This window comes from Arabidopsis lyrata, assembly GCF_000004255.2.
Source record: "Arabidopsis lyrata subsp. lyrata unplaced genomic scaffold ARALYscaffold_1, whole genome shotgun sequence".
Classification (NCBI taxonomy): Eukaryota; Viridiplantae; Streptophyta; class Magnoliopsida; order Brassicales; family Brassicaceae; genus Arabidopsis; species Arabidopsis lyrata.
The window spans coordinates 4,960,311-4,979,344 of NW_003302555.1; the positions used below are offsets into that span (position 1 = coordinate 4,960,311).

The following is a 19,034-nucleotide window of genomic DNA, read 5'->3' on the forward strand; positions in this document are numbered from 1 at the left end:
ATATATATAAACACGTTTGCTCTTTCTCGTGTCATCAATCTCAAAAAGAAAAACCCGAAAACGAGAAAAATGGCGAGCTCCGATGCTCTCTTGCCAATCTCCGCCAGAGAAGAAGAGCCATTATGTCCCTACACAAGATTACCCATGGCGGACCCGAATCAAGAAACCCATGGCCGGAGAAGAAGACCCTTTAAAGGTCTCCTCGCCGTCTCATTTGGTCTTTTATTTATCGCCTTTTACGTCGCTCTCATCGCCACACACGACGGATCTAGATCCAACGACGCTGGGATCGATGAAACAGAGACGATAACGTCACGTGCACGTCTTGCTGGTGTGTCGGAGAAAAGTAATGATGGGTTATGGAAACTTTCCGGTGATCGGAACACGCCGGCGTTTGAATGGAACAATAGTATGTTGTCGTGGCAACGAACGGCGTTTCATTTCCAGCCTGAGCAAAATTGGATGAACGGTAAACAATAATTACATTAAAAAAAAACTATTTTATTGATTTTACTTATTTGTTAATTTGAGTAGCAAAAAGAGAGAGTATATACTCTTTTTTGTTACAAATTCACAGAATATTCATTCTTCCTTTTCATGTATATTTGTTTTCCATAATCTGGGAGAAAATGTTGAAAATCATATAAAAATTTCCAAATTATGCAACAGTGATTGATTCATTCAAATCCAGTGAATTTTAATACTAAAGCATTATATAGATTCATCATAAGATCTTGTGATAATACTAAAGCATTATATAGATTCATAGTAATTACTAATTAGTTTGTTTGTTTGTTTTGTTCCAATATGGTGTTGCACAATGGCAAATTTGGGCTTTTCTTTCCTCAGATCCTAATGGTAAGTTTTACTTTCCTTTGTTTTCTGAATTTCTCTTAGATTCTGTGAATTTTGGTTTCTTTTGATTATGTAGAATTTGAAAATTAATAATAACTGGAGCGACAAGAAGTAGTAGATCACAGAACAACATTTCACACAATCCACGTTATAGCCAGTAATCAACAAAAATATATACAACTAACAAAGTAAAAAGTTCACCGACAAAATCAGAACAGAGTTACCTCGCAACCAATTACAAAATTACTAGTAATATTTAGTTGTACTTTTTTGAAAAAATAATATATTTATTTACAACAAAGGTAAAAAGTTCACAGACAAAATCAGAACAGTGTTACCTCACAACCAATTGCAAAATTAGGATTATTTCTTTTAAAAAAATTGTTTTGCCAGTTTGTATCCCACGTGAGAATTTCACATGCTAAAAAGATTGTTTAAATCATTGGTTTTTTATTTTTGCTAAAGAAATCATTGGTTGCCATAGAAAAGTAATCTTGATTGTATAAAATCCTTTATGAATGCAAAGTTTGGATCTTGTCTCAAAATTGGATAAAGCCAGTGGGGTATACGAACTAAGCTATATTTGTTTTTGGTACCTTAAAACTTTCTTATGTACTAATAGAATCCCCAATATTTATTTATTATTCTTATTTTGACCCCAAAAGACTAAAATGTTTGCAATTTTGTCCAGGTCCATTGTTCTACAAAGGATGGTACCATTTCTTCTACCAATATAACCCAAACGCAGCCGTATGGGGTGACATTGTTTGGGGTCACGCCGTGTCTAGGGACCTAATCCATTGGGTCCATTTGCCCATAGCCATGGTCGCTGATCAATGGTACGACTCCAATGGTGTGTGGACCGGCTCAGCCACAATTCTCCCTGATGGCTCTATAGTCATGCTCTATACCGGTTCCACCGACAAAGCCGTGCAGGTATATGTTCCCCGAAATTATTCCAACTTTACAGTTTACATTCAATCTTTAAATTGTTGGACCAAGACAATAACATTTTAGAAACAGTATTCACAAGAAACAAGTTAACTTAAAAAAAAAAAAAAGAACACACACAATAATTTCAAATCAACATTTTTATTTTTTGTAGCTTACTACCAAAGTACTCTTTTATAAAATATAAAATCTAATAACATTCTACTAAAAATGGTTGAATCCAATAAATTGTAAAATCTAGCAAGTTTTGTTTTGAAGATATATATTACCAAACTAGTACGTTTTAACTTTTAACTATAAAAACTAATTCGACCATCAGTAGGTAGATCCAATGATATATATTTATGTCTGAAAATGATTTCTTAGAACAATAAATGATTTTTTGTTTGTTTGAAATGTTAGGCGTATAGTATAGTTAATAAGTATAAGTTCATATAGCCAGATTTTTGGTATGTTAGATACTGAACATGTAAATTAGGTTTAATGATTGTATCAATGATCATAATATAATGTTTTAGGTCCAAAACCTTGCCTACCCTGAGGACCCCAGCGACCCACTTTTGTTGAAATGGGTCAAGTTCCCGGGAAATCCGGTTCTAGTACCTCCGCCCGGTATTCTCCCTAAGGACTTCCGTGATCCAACGACTGCGTGGAAGACATCAGAAGGAAAATGGCGGATCACGATTGGCTCCAAGCTCAACAGAACTGGAATCTCACTGGTGTACGACACGACCGACTTTAAAACATACGAGAAACTGGACACTTTGTTGCACCGAGTTCCTAACACCGGAATGTGGGAGTGTGTTGACTTTTACCCGGTGTCTAAGACCGCGGTCAATGGGCTCGACACATCGGTCAAAGGACCGGATGTGAAGCATATCGTGAAGGCTAGCATGGACGACACCAGGTTCGACCATTATGCTGTAGGCACGTATTTCGATTCAAACGGAACATGGATCCCGGATGATCCTACTATCGATGTCGGGATGAGTACTAGTTTAAGATATGATTACGGAAAGTTCTATGCTTCAAAAACGTTTTATGACCAGAACAAGGGTCGAAGAGTCTTGTGGAGTTGGATTGGTGAATCTGATAGTGAGGCTGCTGATGTACAAAAGGGTTGGTCGTCTGTTCAGGTATGTGTTTTTTCCTTGACGTAGTGTGTTGTCAAAGTTAGGTTTTTTGTAATAGTAGCTTGTAATCCAAGTTTCTAAGATTTTTGTGTATGCGATCATCAGGGTATCCCAAGAACCGTTGTGCTCGACACAAAGACAGGAAAGAACTTGGTTCAATGGCCAGTAGAAGAAATCAAATCTCTTAGACTAAGCAGCAAGCAATTCGATATCAAGGTCGGTCCTGGGTCAGTGGTTCCGGTAGATGTAGGTTCCGCGGCTCAGCTAGATATCGAAGCAGAATTCGAGATTAATAAAGAATCTCTAGACAAAATTCTCGGAAACGCTTCCGTAATGGCTGAAGCCGAGGAATTTAGCTGCGAGAAGAGTGGAGGCTCCACAGTCCGTGGTGCTTTAGGGCCATTTGGATTCTCTGTTCTCGCTACTGAAAGCTTGTCAGAGCAAACACCGGTTTACTTCTATGTAGCTAAAGGAAAAGATTCAGAGCTCAAAACTTTCTTCTGCATAGACACCTCAAGGTATCAATTTCTTAGAATCAATACCCATTATAATAAACCATAATATATTACATTCGGTTATGTAAAAACAACACTTTCCTATGACAGGTCATCTGTAGCAAACGATGTCGTCAAACTGATATACGGTAGTGTCGTACCGGTTCTAAAAGGGGAGAAATTGACCATGAGAATTTTGGTAAATAACTGAATCATATATCAAACCATATATACTTTGATATGCTAATTCCATTAACTCATTACAATATGGATTGAATTTTTTATGTTTTTATTATTTTCAATAGGTGGACCATTCGATAGTAGAAGCATTTGGACAAGGTGGAAGAACATGTATAACATCAAGAGTTTATCCGACAAGTGCAATCTATGGAGCAGCCAAGCTCTTCTTGTTCAATAATGCTCTTGATGCGACTATTACGGCGTCGTTTAGAGTTTGGCAAATGAACAGTGCTTTTATTCATCCTTACACTGAGGAAGCTTTCCGTGCTCTCACCCGTACCTGATTATTTTTATTTCCTTCCTCATTTTTTATACATAGATTTATTTATCTGTAATAAATTAATGGTCTCTTTTTTTTTGGTTCTTCTTTTCCAATTTAGCCGTTTAATTATTTTATTTGATCTTTCATCCATCATGTAGAAAAAAGGGCAGTGAAACATCATTATTAGTATTACAAATTTACAATTTTGGAGAAATAAATTTGTTTAGTAGAATTCCTCTTGTTATAATTAAAACCTTCGGATTGGCAAAGAGGGTTTGGGGAAACAGAGCCTTATTTTTTGGGCTCATCGTCAAGTGTTGGCGATGGTACTGTTCGGCTTCTCCTTGCCCTAAAGCAATGTGTTCTCTTCACTCTCTTTCTTCCGTAGCAATTTCATTCAGAACCCAAAAGTACGTAAATACCCCTCTCGTTCCTCGCTTATCTTCTATAGGATCTCGTAATAATCCTCTACCGTTGAGGGCAGCGACGTCAATTGATGAAATCCCTCCTAATGCCGTTCGCCGGAAAATAGACCGGGATTGGAGAGGTGGGTTCAGTCTCGGCGTAGATTTAGGTTTATCTCGAACCGGAGTCGCTATTAGTAAAGGCTACACCGTTAAACCTCTCACGGTAACTTCGAAATTTCTCGACCTCGTTGCGTTTACGATAACGAAATCGATGTGAATTGGGTTTTATCAGGTTTTGAAATCGAGAGGACAAAAGCTCGAGACCAGGCTATTAGAAATTGCTGAAGAAGAGGAGGTTGATGAATTCATAATTGGGTTGCCGAGATCTTCTGACGGGAAAGAGACGATTCAATCGAACAAAATCCGATCTGTTGCTGGACGTCTCGCTGTTCAAGCCGCCGAGAGGTGAAGCAAACTCACACTCAGACATTTATATATCGATGTAATGTGATGAAATTGGTAAAGTTCTGGCCTTTTCAGGGGTTGGAGGGTTTATGTATTTGATGAACATGGAACAACATCAGAAGCTTCAGACAGAATGATTGTAATGTTAGTTTCTTTTCTGGATCTGTCTCTGTTCTTTGTTAAGCAATTCATGTTTCATGTCTTTTTATCTACATTATGATCTATCAACAACCTTAATGTACTTAGTGCTTCCTTAAAACATTGAACTTTCATGATAATTTTCATGTTTTGAACATTCTATTTTCTTTCAGGGGACTTAGTAAGAGTGAAAGACAGAACAGATCAGATGCTTACGCTGCTGTGGTAAGGCGATGAGAACACGATCTTTGAGTTGTTTAAATGTAGCTACTATGTTCCTTATTGAATCTTATGTTACAGATATTGTTGGAGAGGTATTTCTCTACACAAGGTTTAGGAGTTGAGATTATACTTCCCAAGAGTTTAGAGCTTCAAGCGAAGATCAAGAACGGTGCACCTGTTGACCCCGACTTTAATCCGGAAAACCTCGAAGAGTATTACACATTCTAAAGTAGTTTTGCTTTGTGGAATTCTTGCAATTTTAATGGTTTCGATTCGTTTCACGCATACATCAGTATATAAACACAGCAATAAGTTTCTGTTCAAGACCTTGTTAGTTGTTACAGCACATGATTGACGATTTTGTGGAAAGCCAAACTAAAGATCTGATTTTTTGTTTCCTCTGCTTCTGTGTTCTGTGTCACAAGGCAGAACAAAGTCAAAGTAAATTGTGAAAGACTTGGAACCAAGAACAAAACAGGTGAAACATAAGTGACATACGTGTACACACCTTGCCCAATCAAAGTGGATAAAGTTCGAAATCCTTCACACGTGCAAGATCATCTCTTCTTCTACAAAGTTGAGTGTAAACATTTCTCCTCTGCAAAGTTCTAGACCTTAAACAATGGCTTTTTCTTCTCTCTCTCCTCTACCTATGAAGTCACTTGACATTTCAAGATCCTCATCTTCTGTATCAAGATCTCCGTACCATTATCAAAGATACCCATTGAGACGTCTACAGCTAAGTTCCCGTTCAAACTCAGAAATCAAAGATTCATCAAACGCTAGGTGAGACTCGATTACTTCCACTAACAAACATATAATCTCAATGTTCTCTTGTTTTTTGCAAATTTTGGAGGTCTAAGAAACTTAGGGGATTGAATTGTTTTTCGAAAAGGGAAGGTTGTTGTTCCAGATCAGAATCAAACACGTGGAAGAGGATCTTATCCGCAGCAATGGCGGCTGCGGTTATAGCCTCGAGCTCCAGCGTTCCTGCCATGGCAGAGCTTAACAGGTTCGAGGCCGATACACGTGGCGAGTTTGGGATTGGCTCGGCTGCTCAGTACGGTTCTGCTGATCTCAGGTATCATATAGAGTTCTTGTCTTAAAATTATTTGAGAATTTTCATTTGTTTTTGATGAACTCTGTTTCTTTTGCAGCAAAACAATTCACTCCAATGAAAATTTCAGGTAAAATTTTTGACTAACGTTTGTGATGGAGATTGGAATTAACATGATAAAGTTTAAGGCTTTAATCTTTAGAGAGCAAAAGTTTTTGTGTTTTGCTCAATTTTTAATTAATGAAATCTTGAATCAACAAAGCAAACCATCAATCTGAAGAAGCAAGATTTTTGTTCTAATTGTGTGAAGTGGCTTACTGACATTGCAGAAGAGCCAACTTTACTTCTGCAGACATGAGAGAATCTGATTTCAGCGGTTCGACCTTTAATGGTGCCTATCTTGAGAAAGCAGTTGCCTACAAAGCTAACTTCTCAGGTTAGTCTTTCTCAACTGTGTTATCACTTGTATTCCCTTTGCAATGATTAAGGATTTATGATATTAGACTTATGAAAGAGAACAACTTCCACAAATCATAATCGAATCTTCACGTGTACCCTTTTACTAGTTAAACTTCCTTGAATCTCATTTCCTTTGCCTCCACAAGCATTTTGACATTTTTTCGAGTAACTGTTACCCGATTAAAGCTCGATTCTTTTACTTATTTCATTAGATCAATTTGGAGTATATCTTTCATTGTTTGTTGGATAACTTTTTTTGTGAGCTTTAAGACCCTGGAGATGTCTATCTTCAATTCTTTAAAACGTTCTCCATGAACTTCACCATAGTGACAACCTCCATTACATGCAACACCCGAGTTTTGAAATCTAGAAGTGTTAGCCTTATGGAATCTGAGAATTGAGTAGTTCATTTGATTCCATCTTTGTCCCACGAAAATCTGGCAAGTATCTATGAACAAACACAGTTCTTCGGCCGTTTTCTTGTTCTGTAAACTTCTTAATCCAGGAAATCTTCCCTTCAAAGAATTCATATTTTGCGGGGAAATTCTTTCATACCTTAATCTGAATGTGTTTTGTATTTATGAAAGGTGTGAATTTCAATGGCAGGTGCTGATTTGAGTGATACATTGATGGACCGCATGGTAAACACCACACACCGTACTTTGTATACATTTACTTGCATATGAGGCATTAATCTTTCGGTTAAAGCTCGCTTGTTTTCTGGCGAATCTAGGTGCTAAATGAGGCGAATCTGACAAATGCAGTGCTGGTCCGATCGGTTCTAACCCGAAGTGACCTCGGTGGTGCCAAAATCGAAGGTGCCGATTTTAGTGACGCTGTGATTGATCTTCTTCAAAAACAGGTAACGTGTACATTTATCCATCCGCTCCCATTATCAAAAGCTGAAAATGCTATCTTACAAATGGTTCTCCATCTCTTTTTGAAGGCTCTGTGTAAATATGCAAACGGGACAAACCCATTGACCGGAGTGGACACGAGGAAGAGTCTTGGCTGCGGAAATAGCCGGAGAAATGCATATGGCTCTCCTTCTTCTCCTCTTCTCAGTGCACCGCCTCAACGTCTGCTCGGCCGTGATGGATTCTGCGATGAAAAGACCGGTCTCTGTGATGCCAAGTAGTTTAAAGATGTTACAAAAATCATGTATGGTTACAATGCAGATATATCTTATAATATGTCGTGCGACAGTAATCATGTAATGTATTTTTATAGGAGTATTGAATTGTAAATGACTGGAGAAAGAAAAAGAACAAAAAGATAACACTGAAAAAAAAGAGATAATTAATGATTAATTTTGTCTCTTAGACAATCAAAAAGTGTTTTTAACTGGTGAATGTCTCTCTACCTAGGTTGTCCCCTAGCATTTTAAAATAAGGAATTGATTGATTACTTTTCAGACCACAAATTATAGTAGCATTCTAAAAATATTCCCCTAGCAATATAATTTCCCTATGAAATTTGACAAAATTTTGCTTTACAAATGAAAACCAACATTTTAATCTTTAGTTAAATAATCATTCGTGTTTCAAAGTATATATTATGGTCTTGGATTTGTGGATTATAAAAGAGCAGAAACAGACTAATAATTAGTGTCACATGTTACTGTCTCATATTATATGCTCCATTACCCCCTAATGTTACTCAGGATTCAAGTCGGTAACGACAGTGTTGGTGATTAAATTGCTACAGTATTAATTTAACAGTCCAAATGTGTAATTAATTGTTTATTATAGCAGCCGGTAATTAATTTTTTTTTGGATTATTCAAAGCTTCTCTGGACCGTTTCTGTCAAACAACCAAAGAGCACGCCCTAATCATGATGTTCCTTGGACCTTGCACCAATTTTTTTATTTTTTTTTTCCTTGCACCAAATTAAATGTGGACGATTTTGATCATTTTCTCCCATTTTTTTTTAATTGAAAAAAATTTCTTTAAAAATTAGATGAGGAGATTGATCAAACTTGGGAAAATGATACGATATTCGTTAATATACCCGCCTGCCATACGATACGATGATCAATCAAGTCCAAGAGTGGCCCAATATATCCGCACAATTTAACAGAATTTAGTCGTCTAAGTTAATTCATCTTTTAATATTAATCACAAATTATATTCGTTAATCGCAGTAAGAAAATTATTAAAAGTTATACCTAGGTGAATTATAATCTACGGTTTCTTTTAGTGCCGACATTGAATCAGACACAATAATTACAAAATTTCTTCATAAAATGTTTTAGCTTCTTCTTTCATGTGTATAAGAAAACAAACAAACTAAAAGAGGTTATTCTTTTTTTTTTTCACGGCTTGTCTCTATATAACAATAGTCTTGACTCGAGTATGTATCTCCTTCAAGCCACATTCTCCTTCTTTCCTTTTCACTATTTATGGTTATACATCCTCTTCAAGCTTCATTGGAGTAATTTTTCTCATGAACACAACTCCGGTAAGTCGCCAGTCCAAATTTTAATTAGTATAATTTTTTTTGAATTTGCTCTATATATACTATACCTATATATGACTTGTGTAGATTGTGTGTATGTTTCACTATTTTCCATATTCAATAAGTACATACTTCATGCATTGTTGTCCAGAATATGTATTTCAAGAATCTTACATTAATAATAAATATTACTGAACGCTTCTAAAAGAACAAATGAGATGTGGATATAGTACAGCTAGTGAGAATCTGGACAGACAAATAAATTTGAAGTACAAAGCTTTTTTTTTTTTTTAATCTTTTTATATCTTTTTAGTGTTTGTGAAATTGTTTTATATATAACTAGAAGATTATTTAGAAACAAAAATAATAAGAGACAATTGTCTATTAAAAATATTGGAGTTACATTTAGATTAGAGTTTATATATGGTTAATCATAGTGAGTACAAGTATACATGCATAGATACGCAATGTATATATGCATATACCATAAGTTCAATAATGTAGTAAGAATCAATCAAAGCAAATATAAATCTGTACCATCATCATCATCATCATCTACACTTGATTAGTGTTCGTGTGTACGTATATATAGGTATATATGCATTTATATTATATAATCTTCTCTTTCTGCTTACTTCCATAGATCAATCTGACAACTCGACGAAGTAGAAGCAGCATATTCTTCTCCCATGTCTGAAGCCCTTTTCGGATCTTTTTCTTCATCAACTTGGTACTCAGCATTGCTTGTGTCCTTGGCATTGTTCTGTATAGATGCAGAAGCTGTGGCGGCCTCCTCGTTGCTTAGCTGAGAAGCTACAAATTTATCGAGAACTCTCCAGTCCGTGACTTGGTCCATCACTTGCTCGTTGTCGCTATTCATGTATAGAGAGCTGAAGTTCTGATTCCCTTGATTCAAGTGTTCCTCATGCGCGAGATTTGATTGCTGCAAGTTAGCATTATGGCTCGAGTTATTATCGATGTTGCTTGTTCCATAAGGAAGAGAGTTGCAATTACTGTTATCTTGTTGAATCTTAGGGCTTTCTAGTTGAGGAAGTTGGAGGAATGATAAATGAGATTCATCAAGAAGATGATTTCGTTGTACCAGGTGGTTATAGTGTAGTTCTAGCTCTTGCTTGCATTGCAAGTTAGGGTTGTTGAGAGCGTAAGCAGATGCATTGAGGCCATATGGCATATGTTGTTGGTGCTCGTGCTGCTGCTGATGATGATGATTGGGTAGAATCCGTCGTTGACCGTTTGTCTCGAGCTCGGAGGCCATAAAAGAAAGTTGATCATCGTACCAATGTGAAGGCGATGAGTCGTAATCTCCCATTCGTCTAACTGCAGCCAATCTCTTCTTGAAAACCCTACACACAACCCATCCTTCTTCCTACAACCAAAGATCATATAATGAGATTACCTCAAATGATTTCAGGAGATCATATATATAGTTCGATATTGTTTAGCATAAACATCCAACTAAATTTTATAGAGAAGTTACGGTTTAGGGTTGATATATTAATACCTGAGGAGTTCCGTTTTCATCGGTTTCCAAGCGGTATTCATGCATGATCCAATCGGACTTTTGTCCATTCGGGGCTCTTCCCTTGTAAAACACAAGTGTTTTCCTCATACCAATTAGACTATGCCTCAAATAGATAGCCTTATCTCTTCCAGTGGCTTTCCAAAATCCAGCTTTTGTTGCTCTATTGGTTCGAGTCCCTGTGGGATATTTCTTGTCTTTATGGCTAAAGAAGTACCAATCACTCTGCTCTTCATGCCCAATTTTGCACAACTCTATTTCCACAAAATAACACTTTTAAAAACTTTCCTTAGGAAATTGAATCAAATGAATGAAGGATAGAGATGGTGGGATGAGAAAACCTTGAAGGTCCCATGGCTCAATCTTGTAAAGATCAATGTCCTTTATGAAATCGATTTCTATTCTCTTCGATGCGACTTTTTTCCTCAGGTAGTAGTCTACAAGTTCTTCATCTGTCGGGTGAAATCTAAAACCCGGAGGGACGTGGGAAAATGAATTCATCTTTAGTCTTCTTGATCGATTAATAATCTGCTTATAAGAAAATTACCAAACAAATTGAAAACAAAGTCATGAAATTATGAACATACAAATAGTGTTATAGCTAGGTACGTAGTTACCTTTCTTACATAATGTCATTGTGAATTGGTTTATTATTTCGACACAGACATATGATTACGCGTATTATGCTGAATGTATAAGAGATTGAATTCAAAATCGACAAAATTATCGTCATACATTTATTTGTTACAAGAATTAGTTTTGTTACATCTAAAGATATATGAGACCATTTCCCATGGTTATCTAGTTTCAAGATAACTAAATTCATTAGTTTAAACTTTAAAGTCATGTTATAGTTGAATTTTAATTAAGAAACTGAAATCAGTGAAACTCCCAGAATAATTTCCAATTATCATATATGATGGTAGTAATGAGATGCATAATTTCGGGTTTAATATACTGATCGATATTAAAAATTGATTCTGCTTATTTATTGTTTCAGTCTTATAACACCAACTTGGATTATTTTTCCATGTAAGTACTATAACCAAACAAGTAAAGAGATCAGCATATGAAGAGGAGTAGTATTGTTTGAAGAGATGATGATCCATCTTAAGAGATTATTTTTTAGATTATAGTATAACATCTTATGAAAACTTCTAATTAACTAAACAAAAAAACAGCTTGATATACTTATTTATCTATTTTATTATAATTTAATATTTTAGGTTTAGATGATAGTTTGCTTTGCTTGTAACATCAGCAACATTGAGTATATATATGAGATGATGATGATGATCATGATGCAGAACAAGGTGATTGATGAAGATAATGATCAAGGATGATTAATTAAAGATGATGATCAAGTTTTACTTAAAGAAGAAAAAACACCCAATATTATCATATTCAATCGGAAATTTAAAGAAAGTTGACATAAAATTAGGGTTTACCTGAACAAACTTTAGATACAGGATGATCCAGATGAAACCTTTTTAACAGCTTCTAACAAAGCTTTGTGTTTCAGCTATTGTATGATTCTCTCTCGTGCTTACTATATATATATATATATGTAGCTTAACATCAGAAGTTTGAACACTTCACCATACGAGACTAGAGAGAGAAAGAGATCGAGATAAGATCAAAGAGTGGACAAGATTTGACAGTGCTCCTCGGGAATAGGTTACTGGAAAGAGAGATCAGATCCCGAGAGAGAAAGAGAGAGAGAGGGAATGATAGAAAGAATGGGAAAAGAGAAAGAGGGTAGGGTTATATAAAGAAGATCAATCGAGGAAGAAAAGAAAGAGAGAGCACACAAGACACAAATCAAAAGATGACAATCGTGTCCTAATAATCTATTATATTTTACTTTCTTTCTCACTCTTTCCCTATCAATCATACTCTCTCTCTCTTGTGAGTCCTTCTGAACCTAGAGAGAGAGAGAGAGGGACTTTATTTGTTGCAAAAGCTTTAGGGGGAGAAGAGAGAGGAGGATAAAGGGGCAAGTAAGATTTAGAGAGAGAGAGAGAGAGAGGTGGCAACATCCATTACCACCCACCAGCTCTTGATGGATACTTGATCATCAACATTAAGGTTATTTTTCTTAGTTTTAATTTGGACTTCTTTTAATTATGTCCTAAAATGTCCCTTAATAAAAGTAACTCAACTGGTTTAGAACCCAACGATATTGCTGGTTTGATGGTAAGTTTGCGAGAATATACACCAGACAGAGTTATTTAGATACCTCCGTAAAACATCAACATGATGATTCTGTTGAATTCAAGGTTGGCATGTCACTGTAATTATTCGAACGCCATTGCCCATTGCAATGACAAAACACTTAGTGCTATAAAGACTATCATATATATTATCTAGAGATATTTAGTTAAATGAGTTATTCAGTATTTCGTATGTGTTTAATACAATCAAGAGACAAATAGTACTGTATGATCACTACCAATATATAATGTGAATTAACATTTTTCTTATAGGAGTTGGTTTTCATTTTTTTTTCTTCTTTAAATTATTTACGTTAATAGAGAAATAGGTTTTCATTTTTTTTTTCTTCAATTTTTTTACCTTGCAGTGTGATGTTCGGTAATCTAGGACCTAGCTAGGAATAATTTTTAAATTTATTTACAATTTTGTACTTTTATTTTTTTCTCACATAATTAATCATTCTGATGGAACGAAATGTGGAGACATACCAAAAATATTATGAAAGTATATGTATCTTCTTGATGAAAACCTTATGTACGAGATATTTTTTTAAAGATAATTATTACTCTCTGTTTACATTATTACATATGTGAATAGTTTTTATCCTTTGTAAACTTCAAAAGTAACCATAGACAGATACCCGCTTCCGTTTTGGTCCAATTGACTGGAAAGAAAAATTCATCTTAAACTATTTTGAGCACAAAAAAAAAAAATTATAATCTAAAGTCTTAACTTCAACTTTTAAATGAAAGTTTTTGCCATTGATTACTTATTTCAACCCAAAAGATATTGCTTTGCTCCTTAAGAAGAGAAAAAAAAAAAAAAAAAAAAAAGAGCGCGGAATTTGAGCAAGGTGGTAAGTTTTAAGCGGGACCCACAAAGGAAAAAAAAAACGGAATGATGTGGTGACGTGGCGGGTGGTGGTCCGGCGTGAGCGAGCCATCGATCATTTGCTGTTGCAGGCCGGTTGGTCACGTGGGCCCCTTCCCGTTATCCCGTTCTCTTAAACCTTTCTTAGTCCAAGTTATTAATTAATTAATGTCACTGTGTGATGTTAAAAAAAAAAAATTAATGTGGATTTTTTTGGTAAGAAAAAAAGTCAATGTGATTGTGTAACTAAAAAAATTTCATCTACCTTTTCTTTAAAAAAAACATAACAGAACGAATTTTGCTTGTTCGTGTTTCCATAAAAAAAATAAAATAATAACTGGTTCATATATTTTTTTTTCTACCATACAAGAGAATAAGAGATAATAGTAAATTTGTCAATTAATAACAAATCAATAAATAAAAGAAAGAATAAAACTTGATATCTGGAATTATTATACCACATGAAAAATTCTTATAATTCAAAATTCGTGACTGAACCATCATCACTTGCTTCAACTTAAATTTTTCTATATATGTGTATTATCGAATATATGAACTGAACAGTTACACATTGGTGGTATCCTTTAATTTCTAACCCATGCGGAAATTTCCGTACGAATTTTTTTTGCTGACTTATCAAATTTTGTAGAAATATTATCCGTGCATGTATATATATCTAAAATTGGTTCCCCTATATACCAAATTTATTTCCTACCCTTATTATATCAGTATCGTGTAATCATTTAACTAATTAACTAACCAACTAACAGGATAATATTTTTAAAATACATATTAGGTAAGTTATATGTTTTGAATATAAGGTATAGTTTGTGTTTAGGTATGTTCATCAAATATCGGATGGTTATGCGGCTGATGTTAGGGACTTCGGGGCAAAGATTTGGTGTCTAAAAAATCATACAGTCATAAAACTACAATAAAGAGTTACAAAAATAAAGTATAGAGAGTATTTTTTCTTTTTGCTTTTGTGTGTTGTTGAAACGAAGCATAGAAGTGAAGCAAAAGTAAAGACCGTGATCCCAAAAGTGTCGTTTTTGGTCCCACTTTGCCTCTTGTCCATTACCTATTTGATATTGAAATTAAATTATTTTTAGTATTCTACACTTTTGTTATTTTTTTTTTTACGAGACACTTTTGTTATTTAATATCTGTGCAAAACCATATATTATAATGATACACAGTCAATATATTTTCTATAAATCACCGAACTCTGTTTTATTAAATATATATATCACAATGACTCTGAATAAAATTCTCGTTTTTCATAATTATATAATAAAAAAACGACTCTAAAAATCTCTGCACTTTTAATTTGCCATTCCATAATAACAACCATAGTCGTTTGTATTTCTTAAACAATCTTTACATAGTTATAAAAACATATATATATTATCTTAGAACCTACAATGGTCGGAAGTCGGAACCATAATTTACTTCACTAGCTGATTTTCTTGTTTATCTTTCTGCGCTTCACTAGCTGATTATTGGAATATAATGGTCGGAAGTCGGAACTAAGGCATAAATGACAGTTTCATTTATAAATTTCCTTTTGTTAAGTATACTGATTATTAATATAGTTTTCGTTTGCTCTCATTGGGCCACCTACCATTTGTGGAATATTAAAATAAGAATAAAATACTATTTTCTTAATGTAGAATCCAAAATTATACGTTACAATTAACCTACAAAATGGTCGATATAATACTTTTCACATAGATCCTGCTGGAATTGCAAGTTACCACTATGATTATGAATATACAATAATTTTGGATTCTAGAAGAAGAATCTCCATGAATACCTATATATGGTATGGATAGTATTTTTTTTTTCTAACTGGACATTATATCATATTAAAAATTTCAATTGAGTGTATGAAACATTCAAGACAACTAATTATACTATCCTATATACGCATGGGCCAATGTGGCATACATTTTCTTATAAAATACAAAAATCAGTTACCTTCTAAAAAAATACTTCTACTACTAGATTTTAACCCGCGGTACACCGCAAGATGATTTAATTTTAAAATTAGTATAAAAATATTTTGTAAATTGTATCTCTTTATAACATATTTATTTATATTATAGTTTACAATTGTTATTAAGTAACGGTATACCACGAGTCCACGAGACAATTATTAATAAACTGAGGATTTAACCCGTATTAAAGCGGTATATAAATATTGATTCAAATTCGTCCGCCATATAAATCATTTCCGAAATATAATCCGTTCCGTAATTTCTTAACCCGTCCCGTGATTCGTTTTTATTTTAAAATTTAATGATTATTTATTATATATAAAAGTTTACAAATCATATCATTCTCTAAGACATTTATATTTTAATAAACTAAAGATTTAATATGTATTAAAGTGGCATGTTAATGATATTTTAAATTTTTATAAATATTGTTATTAAGTAACATTATACCACGGGATAATTTTTGGTTTTATACAATCTTTTCTAAATGAGACTGCTTTAATATGTCTAATATTTGTGGTATTAAAAAAAGATTTAATCCGTATTGAAGCGGCGGATTAATGATACTTTAATCTTTTTATTATTGTTGATTCAAAAACCCGTCCCGCCAAACTCGTCCCGCCAAAAAACTCATTTATTTTATTAATGTTCTTATTTATGATATGATTCTGAATCATTGTCTAAATATTTAATCGATGTAGAATGTTAAACACATATTTTCGTCAATTGGATAATATATGTCCGTTTTTAAAATTTTGAATCACAGTATATGCAGAAAAAAAATTGATTTTTTTTTTTACTTTATGTATTATATGATGATTCAAAACAGTTAAAAACAAATCAAACAAAGATGATAGGAGAATCATAATTATAAATCTTAATCAAATCTTCTAAAAATCTAAATTATTAAATATGGAATATCCGGTGTATGAGTTGGGTTAAATATAACCCGACCCAACAAATTTTTTGTGAAGAAATTTTTAAAATGGGTCGGATATCCGATATATCCGAAAGCTTTTTTACCTATCCGTCACAAAAAGTGCTGCGATTATACTAGTATAGATATATATATTATCTTAGAACCTACAATGATCACCAGGACACATTAAGTAATTAAGGCCTAAGAAATTATTTTACTTTTTAGAATATTATTATATAATCGAAACTAAATGAACGGTCCAAGTCCAAGGCTTTTTTTTTAGTTCTAGGGTTTTAGAGGGAAATTGCGCATGACTCGTGTTGTAAATCCATTTGATGAGAAGATATATTTCTTCACAACTTGTCCCATAACCCTAATCATTACGAAAAGCCCTATGAATTAAATCACGTGGGAAAGTTTGTTCCTTTTGTCAGTTTCTTGTCCCATGAGAAAAACTTGTTACATGTGAAAACACTTCCATGTGAAAGATTCTACCATCCTACTTAATGTTTGGTTTGATCTTAGAGTTACCAACAGTGATGATGTACAGCTAGCCAAAAGGCACTGTCAAATCCGTATCGTTAGTTTTAGGGTTAGATTGTGCCGAACTTTTTAGTTTTTTGAGAAAAAAACTCAACTTCATGAATCAGCTCCGAGTCAATAACTCAATATATGACCAATTTGTTGTTGTTGTTGTTGTTGTTGTATATATGCAGGATGACTTGAATGCCCACAGAACTGGAATCAGATCATATATATGAATGTCTAAAAGTTAAGATCAAATCTAGATCGATCCATAGAATCTAGTAGCGTTATTGCCGTGGCAAAACGAGGCCGGACTAAGTAATTCCATTGTGACATTTCTATTTATCAATTATGGTTATTTTATATTATATGTTACTACTTACTAGTGATTCACATCTCCGAAATAAGTGCTATGTAGTTTTAAATCTGCATATATGCGAGACAAAAAATGCATGCACTGGCATGTAAAGAAAATATGCTGATAATTGTGAACTATTATTTAATGATTTTTTTTTGTTTTTGTTATGAGAGTCATATTATTTTTTAAAGTATAATTAAATTGACAAGAAATATTGAAAATTATATTTTTGGTATTATTATTTCAGTATTTTGTGTGTGGGAGTTTTAAATTAATTTATGTTTGAAGTATACTTCGGCCCCAGTAAATAATATTTAGGCCCACCACTATTTATATATGTAATACCTAAGCGCACATAAAATTCTAATAATTTGTTTTTTCTGTTAAATTCCTAATAATTAGTAAGCTAATTATCATTAATTATTATACGTGACAATAGTCTAAATGCATGGCTTTAATCACTATACCATGCACCAAACGACTAATTATTTCATGCGATATGAATCACTGAATACTAAAAATTACTGGATGACTTCTAATTCGACGAATACTAACTCAACAAACTCAACTAATAATGACCTTTAAATAATTTTTGATTATAACTTTATTTCCCACTTCAAGAAATAAACAGTAGGCCCAATGACATGTAGAAATTTCTTGGACGGAATTGTTTTTTAATTCGTAGGAACAATTTTGTGGAACATCAATCAGCAAGCATATGGTTTGTAAACTTTACAAAAACTGATTTTTACTGTCAACAACTTATGTATGATATTTTAAGAAAGACTGAATTACATTTGAGTTGACTGTATCAGTATGAACTAGTGTAAAAGTCAACCATTTTGTAAAAACAAATATGGACACCGACGACCCTCATGATTTCACAGTTGGCCAGCTCAAGGCGTGTGTCTAATTATTACATGTTACATTTATTATAATATTTTCGTTTATATATGCTTTAGAAATGTAAGATGTAAATGGAAATGGGAGATATGATTGCATTTTGGTTTATATGTCTTCTTCGCAACAATAATACGAATTATAGTAGTAATCATAAGATTAAGAAATGAACACAAAGTAAAAGAGACTCATATTAAAACCTTATTAAAATAAAGAGGGTAACAAAAGATAATGAAAAGTTTCTAGATCTAAGCATGATGTGTCTATATATATACACCGACATTTATTTATGTTTTAATTAAGTGTATTGAAAAAAAAAAAGTCCTGCTTTTTATTTAGCAGTTGCGATTATTATGGCTATGAAAGGAAATACTTTTTGAAAAATTAAGTACTTTTTTTTTTTGAAAAATTAAGTACTTTTTTTTATTGAAAAATTAAGTTCTTTCATATAGGATCTCTCATATCCATATCGTACATTCTGTTTTACACGCGGGCAAAACCAGGTTAATCTTCTAGCACTCTATAGTATTTGCACAAATCAAGAGAAAGACAACAAAGATTAACCAA

The 19,034-nt window shown here is 33.6% G+C and overlaps 4 protein-coding genes across 7 annotated transcripts; 3 read left to right on the top strand and 1 right to left on the bottom strand.

Annotated features, from left to right (window-relative positions):
• The first annotated feature begins 14 nt into the window (after positions 1 to 14).
• On the top strand, positions 15 to 4,167 carry LOC9325986 (acid beta-fructofuranosidase 4, vacuolar). The gene is made up of 7 exons (XM_002889877.2): positions 15 to 469; positions 850 to 858; positions 1,547 to 1,791; positions 2,325 to 2,942; positions 3,045 to 3,457; positions 3,545 to 3,632; positions 3,739 to 4,167. The coding sequence occupies exons 1-7, from the start codon at positions 70 to 72 to the stop codon at positions 3,955 to 3,957; spliced, it is 1,992 nt and encodes a 663-aa protein (XP_002889923.1). The 5' UTR covers positions 15 to 69; the 3' UTR covers positions 3,958 to 4,167.
• Positions 4,168 to 4,207: 40 nt separating this feature from the next.
• LOC9325987 (putative pre-16S rRNA nuclease) lies at positions 4,208 to 5,565 on the top strand. The gene is made up of 5 exons (XM_021014547.1): positions 4,208 to 4,565; positions 4,635 to 4,807; positions 4,883 to 4,951; positions 5,119 to 5,170; positions 5,246 to 5,565. Exons 1-5 carry the CDS (start codon positions 4,293 to 4,295, stop codon positions 5,393 to 5,395), a joined length of 717 nt encoding a protein of 238 aa, XP_020870206.1. The 5' UTR covers positions 4,208 to 4,292; the 3' UTR covers positions 5,396 to 5,565.
• A 96-nt stretch (positions 5,566 to 5,661) lies between these two features.
• On the top strand, positions 5,662 to 7,993 carry LOC9325988 (thylakoid lumenal protein TL20.3, chloroplastic). 3 transcript variants are annotated; one of them, XM_021014544.1, is made up of 7 exons: positions 5,662 to 5,953; positions 6,039 to 6,248; positions 6,325 to 6,354; positions 6,554 to 6,660; positions 7,290 to 7,324; positions 7,417 to 7,545; positions 7,630 to 7,982. In XM_021014544.1, exons 1-7 carry the CDS (start codon positions 5,790 to 5,792, stop codon positions 7,819 to 7,821), a joined length of 867 nt encoding a protein of 288 aa, XP_020870203.1. In that variant the 5' UTR covers positions 5,662 to 5,789; the 3' UTR covers positions 7,822 to 7,982. The 3 variants fall into 3 exon arrangements, with proteins under 3 accessions (XP_020870203.1, XP_020870204.1, XP_020870205.1); XM_021014545.1 differs by having other exon boundaries at positions 6,063 to 6,248; XM_021014546.1 differs by having other exon boundaries at positions 5,763 to 5,953; positions 6,068 to 6,248; positions 7,630 to 7,993.
• A 1,512-nt stretch (positions 7,994 to 9,505) lies between these two features.
• LOC9325989 (NAC domain-containing protein 7) lies at positions 9,506 to 13,019 on the bottom strand. Of its 2 annotated transcripts, XM_021014543.1 has the most exons (5): positions 12,130 to 13,008; positions 11,023 to 11,209; positions 10,664 to 10,935; positions 10,244 to 10,528; positions 9,506 to 10,084 (listed from the first exon to the last, which is right to left on the bottom strand). In XM_021014543.1, the coding sequence occupies exons 2-5, from the start codon at positions 11,180 to 11,182 to the stop codon at positions 9,773 to 9,775; spliced, it is 1,029 nt and encodes a 342-aa protein (XP_020870202.1). In that variant the 5' UTR covers positions 11,183 to 11,209; positions 12,130 to 13,008; the 3' UTR covers positions 9,506 to 9,772. The 2 variants fall into 2 exon arrangements, with proteins under 2 accessions (XP_020870202.1, XP_002892680.1); XM_002892634.2 differs by having other exon boundaries at positions 9,506 to 10,528; positions 12,130 to 13,019.
• Positions 13,020 to 19,034: the final 6,015 nt, after the last annotated feature.